Source organism: Lolium rigidum, chromosome 2 (genome assembly GCF_022539505.1).
Source record: "Lolium rigidum isolate FL_2022 chromosome 2, APGP_CSIRO_Lrig_0.1, whole genome shotgun sequence".
NCBI classification, from domain to species: Eukaryota; Viridiplantae; Streptophyta; class Magnoliopsida; order Poales; family Poaceae; genus Lolium; species Lolium rigidum.
Genome location: NC_061509.1, coordinates 241,479,301 through 241,484,970, shown reverse-complemented (window position 1 = coordinate 241,484,970; position 5,670 = coordinate 241,479,301). Strand labels below are relative to the sequence as shown.

Below are 5,670 nucleotides of genomic sequence, written 5' to 3'. Positions count from 1 at the left end.
AAAAGCCACCCGCTCAACAGAAGCACTCACCCATTGAACCGTTGGATAGGCCATCAGCTACGCATAAACGTAGCCCCTCCTGGGTAGGCTGTCCGCCCCAGTTGCAGCAAGAAACAAGAGCTATCACAAACAGAAGGGCTGGCTGCGGCGGGGCACATGCCATTTAAACTACTACTAGCTACGTCGAGAACATCCATGGAGCGATGAGAAGGGCAACCCTGGAGGGGAGGACCATGTCGCACGCGCGCGCCCTGCGCCTGCCGCTGCTCTATATGGGTGGATGGACGTGGACGTGCCGGAGGCGCGACATGGCCGGCGGGACTCGATCGGGCCGGCGCGGGGAGACGACACGTCCGGCCATAAATGCCCCGGTGCGATCGCTCTGTAGCCGCAGCTGTGTTCCGCTGTACCGCCCCCGTGGCCGTGCCGGCGTGCCGGCCGGCTGCGCTAGTTGGCCGCTGGGATGCATGCCGACTTCGCGGCGGCGCGGTGGCATGGCGCGGTTGGCGACGCGCGTGCGAGGAATCATTGACGGCTTGGATAAATAAATACGGGCCACGGGGCGGTCTGGTCGCCGCCGGCCGGTGGACTCGAGTCCGAGAGGGCGGGCCGGTCGTCGCTTGCCAACCTCCCCCGATCCGGCCACTGTGTTCTCTCTCTCATGTGGCCGGCTGTGGTCCTGTTGCTGCATGCCATCCGGTTTCTGCTAGCTTGGCTAATTGGTTCCTCTGCACATTGTTCGCCCATCGGATGACAAAACCCTTGCCCCGCAGCTGGCCGCCATCGTCTCCATCTTGTACCATCTTTCACTTCCGTTTCTTTCCTACGTCCTACCTTCTAGCTAGCTCGTCCTACTGGCCAGTCACGACTAGCTCTGTTGTCGAAGATGTAGTGTGTGTGCACCTAATGCCCTCCGTCCTCAAATAAGCGTCTGCCTTTTCTTTTGTTCTGAGTGAAACTTTCTCATGGTTGACCAACTCAACGGAAAAAGTAAAAATACTAACATCACAAAATTAATATCATTAGATCAATCTTGAAATGTACTTATTTTTTAATAATATACTAATTTAATGGCTTAGTTATTGCTACCTTTTACTCTAAAGTTAGTCAAACTTAAAGTAATTTGACTTAGGACAAAGGTAAATACATGTACACTAGTTTGCGGAGGGAGCATGTCAAAGCAACTCATCTTCCACTTTTGCGTTTGAAAAAAAAAACAAGGACCAAACGATTTTGCTAATTCTCATTCGACTAAAGTTACAGCTCAGTCAAAACCTTAACTTTTAGATTTACATCGTAGTTCGTGCTAGAGGTGAGGTGCAATTGAAATATCTAGTTGCAATTTGGTTGCAACTGAATATATTCCAATTGCAAGTGAGTTACAACTAGATAAAATAGTTCATGCAGTATAAATTTGTGAGATGACATCACCTGACTAGGATGAAGCTAATTTTCAGTCGAGTGAGAGTTTAGAGGAACTCATGATCAAAACCCTAGCTAGTTTAGAAATAACAGATTAATCATGGAACGGACAGGGCATGCATGCATGCAGAATGTATGAAATGCTGGCGGTGAAAAAGGTTTCAGAAGAATATGTATATGGCAGCTAGAATTAATTAACACGTACTTGCAAAAAATATGAACCATCGATTGGCAGGTGCCTCATAAAAATCTCTTCCACTGCTCGCATTTCTTGATCAAACCCTAAAGCTAAAAGAACAAAAATTAAACAATCTCTCTGCTGATGGATGATCGATGTGTTTCCCTCCTCTGTCGGATCTCCCATGGCACACCTCGCTCTTCCACTCACACGCACGTACGTAAGGATGATGATCGTCTAAACGCCATTGCCATGGGATGCAGCTAGCTGAGTGTAATCCTTGCAAGTTGTCTAGGAGGAGAGGAACCGAAACCACAAAAAAGAAAAGGAAAAATGAATCAAAGACAAAGAACAGATCAAAGGCACACCAGAGACCAATGCATGCGCGCGATCCTCGATCGGAGACCTGGCCGGCCTAGGACTCGCTGGTGCTCATGCTCTCATGCCGCTCGCCGCCGCCGCCACCTCCGTGTTGCTGCTGGCTAGACGGTCCACCTCCGCCCTGGCCTGCCGCGGCATCCGCCGCCTGTGTCCGGTACGCGTTGAGCGCGGCGAGGATCCCCATGTGTCCCTCGCCTCCACCTCCTCCGCCGCCACTGCTGCCTCCTACGGGGCCGAGCCCCAGCTGCTGGCCGGGTAGAAGAGCCATCGGTGTAGGGAAGTTCATGAAATGTAGCCCGCTCGGCACGCTGCCACGGTAGACGGCAGCCGCGGCGCCGGCGCTGCCCATCTGCGGGAAAGTCCATATCGACTCGCCACTGCCTCCTCCTCCGTTGCCACCGCCGGAAGGCGCCCCGCCGCCCGGCGTGCTGTTGCTTGGCACCATCCAGACGGTGCCTGGCATTTGGCTTTGCGTGTACCCGGCCATCTGCTGCTGGTACTGTTGCTGCTGCTGCTGTTGGTGTTGCTGCTGCTGCATTTCTTGCTCCCACCGCCGCTTTCGGGAAAGGTCGGCGGCAGCGGCTGCTGCGGACGGCGAGGGCTGCACGTCGAGGCCGACACTGCCCGAGTGGAAGTTGAGCAAGAGCGGCGACGGCGTTGACGATGACGAGGCGGGGCCTTCGGGTGGGAAACCGAGGCCGACCACACGGTCCCACGCGTCCGCACGGGAGCCGAACCGCACGCCGGGGCTAGGCAAGGCCCCGCGGAGGTGTGCCGGGATGGAGAGCGAGGAGCCGGAGGAGCGGAGGGAGATGTTGAGGGAGGTGAAGTTGGCCGGGATGGTGCCTGTGCCGGTGGCCGCGATCACCGCCGGCTCCGCCTGCTGCAGCAGCCACTCGATGGTCTCGCCGTCCGTCTTGTGCCCAAGCTCCCGCGTCAGCTGGAAAACCCTCGCCGCGCACAGCGCCGGCATCCGGATACGCCTCCCCCGCCCCTCCACCTTGGTGTGCCGGTCCTTGGTCGACGTCCGCTTCGGCACCGCCTTCCGCACCTGCATCTCCCCTCCGGCGCTGCCGCCAGCCGCCGCTCCATTCCCGCCGCCCGCCGAGGCGCCGCCAGCGGCCGAGCTGGAGCAAGGCTGCTCCTCCTTCTTCTCTAGGAGCTGCAGGGGGAAGTTGGGCCGACGGCCACCTCCGGCGTCTCCGGTGATATCCATGGTCAATCAGGCCATGTTATATACACACAGCTATCTATATCTGCGTGTATACGTTTTGGCCGGGTAAATGGGTGGTTGTTTGCAAGAGAAGGGAACGGATTTGAAGTCGCCGACCGCTTCTTGTGGGTCTAGCTCGGGATGGTTAGGTGTGATGGAGACGATGGACGAGAGAGAGAAAGAGTCCAAGAGCAAAGCTAAAGATTATAGGTTGGAAGGAATCCTTGCTCATATGATATGATGGGGGAGAGAGAGAGAGGTAGAGTTGTGTTTGTGTGTGCGTGTGGGAGATCACACACTATTTTATGGTGTTTTGGTAAGGTTCATCTGTGATCTGAGAAAGAGAGAAGGGTGGAGCATGAGCAGATGACCCTAGCTAGAAGCTAGCTGAGGGAGAGAGAGACAGAGAGGGAGAGGAAGAAGATGATGTACTTTGTAGGGCTTGGAGAGAGAGATGGATGAATTAAATGGTTTCTTGATGTAGAGAGAGAGAGAGCAGCGAGAGAGAAGCTTGAGATAGAGAGAGACTGTAGTCGTGTACATTGAGGGAGATCGAGGGGTGAGGATAAGGCGGAGGAGAATTATTAGGTTCACCTAGCTCGCAAGCCAGACCAAACCAGCCATGGTGGCACAGCTAGCTAGGTGGCTAATCCATGCACAGTGCGCATCAGTACTGTGGCAGAACGTAACGTGATATGTTCTCCCGATGCTAACCAACGAATATCCCATTTAATCAGCAATACCACAGCAACACTATTTCTCTCTCTCTAGAAGCGCTACGGATTAACTCAAACAAGGCCTCGCTAGCTAGTATGTGGTGTGATGGAAAGCAATGTTTCCTTTGTGGATTGGCTGCTTTTGAGAGAACCCTATCTGATTTTTTTTTCTTCTACCTTTTGCTGTTTGAAATGTGTTTCTTTTTTCTCTCTGCCTCTACTGCTCATCACTTTGTTTATTTATTTTTCTAAAAGGAAATATCTTTAGACTGTGGAGAGGCAGAGTCACTTGGCTCAGAATCCACGTGCGCTGCTTCTTTATCATTCAATCGCCCAAAGACTGCACTGCCCACCGCAGGGGCGCCACTCGATCTCTGCAAGTCAAAATACGCAAGGAAAACTATGCAGCAAGGCAGGTTTTTTTTCTTCTTTCATTCTGGTGCTCATCAAAAGCTTTTTTTTGTTTCCAATCAACCGCTCTTTGTATTAAGTTGCTATTATGAAGTTTTTAGCTAATTATTTGTGGATGCTTCAGTTTGTTGTTTTGTATGTTTAGATCAAGTTGTAACACTCAAAGTATGCATGTACCTGTTTTTGGTAAAAGGATCATGCAGGAGTATAACTTGTATCTGGGGTTGTTGCATTCTTCATTATTTGTGTACTTCAAATAAAATTTATACATGTTAATTATGAGATGAACAGCAAAGAAACAGATGATAAAGTAGGGCCAGCTCAACCAGTAATCATTCCATTGCCTTTCCTTATTAGCCTTTGCTCCCTCCTTTAAATTGTTTGCCAGCCTTAGAATATGTGGTGCCCTAGTTTCTTGTGCTTGTGGGTCTGGTGCATACAAGTATCCAACATAACCCCCTTCCATGACGTATGGTACTTGCACTGAGAGTATTATAAATGGCAAAGGGAAAGGGCCTCATGTCTGCATTCTGCAAAAGCTTTGGCTCTGAATTTCGTGCTAATGCATATAGCATCTGGATCCCAAAAAGAAATTAGTTAATTAAGCTTTCATGACCATTTTTGTGGTTGTGGCAGGTGCAGAAGCACTGCTTCAATTGTGCTAGTACGACCAGTCAAATGGGGAAATGCATTTTGGCTCATAGGAGCATTTGCTCTCATTATGTGATTCCACATTTTGAAGTGTCAAAAAATTCTAAACTAAATTTTTACATGTACATCTAAACATTTTATGTTGGTACACAAATTTTCAAAAAAAGAAAAAAAATTATGTGGGTCTTGTAAAAAAGACAAATTTTGATGTTGTAACACGACTACATACAGCATATTTTTTTGTCTTTTTTGTACACACCATACAAAATGTTGTTTTTCCACGAAAACTTGTGTACGAACGTAGAATGTCACAATGTATACCAAAAAAATTATGTCAATTTTTTTTAACATTTTCAAAATTAATTTTTAATTATTTTATATAATGGGAGCATTTGCTCCTATGAGCCAAAACGCCACCTCCCAGTCAAATGGCCCAACTTCAAAATATGCCTAACTTAATCAATTCTCAAAATATATAGATCAAGAGCCATATCTCTTCCTTGTTAATTAGGGTGGATGCAAATATCTTTCAGACTCTGACCGGGCTTCAGGAAAAGCATGTCCTTTGGGAGGCTTGCTTCCTCGTCCCCCCTCACCAAAATTTGAAGGGGCAAGTTTTTCCCGGTGTCTTCTTTTTGTAGCCTGTAAAAACCCATATCAAGCCCTCTATACCCTCATATATATATACTAGTTGTATT

At 49.5% G+C, this 5,670-nt stretch overlaps 1 protein-coding gene across 1 annotated transcript; it reads right to left on the bottom strand.

Annotated features, from left to right (window-relative positions):
- Positions 1-1,404: 1,404 nt before the first annotated feature.
- On the bottom strand, positions 1,405-3,722 carry LOC124688411 (transcription factor TCP14-like). The gene has a single exon (XM_047222095.1). It carries the CDS (start codon positions 3,195-3,197, stop codon positions 2,016-2,018), a length of 1,182 nt encoding a protein of 393 aa, XP_047078051.1. The 5' UTR covers positions 3,198-3,722; the 3' UTR covers positions 1,405-2,015.
- Between the last annotated feature and the right edge of the window lie 1,948 nt (positions 3,723-5,670).

What these genes read in the sequence shown, in the direction of transcription:
- LOC124688411 (XM_047222095.1), bottom strand. Translation starts at nt 3,197, where the DNA reads ATGGATATCACCGGAGACGCCGGAGGTGGCCGTCGGCCCAACTTCCCC.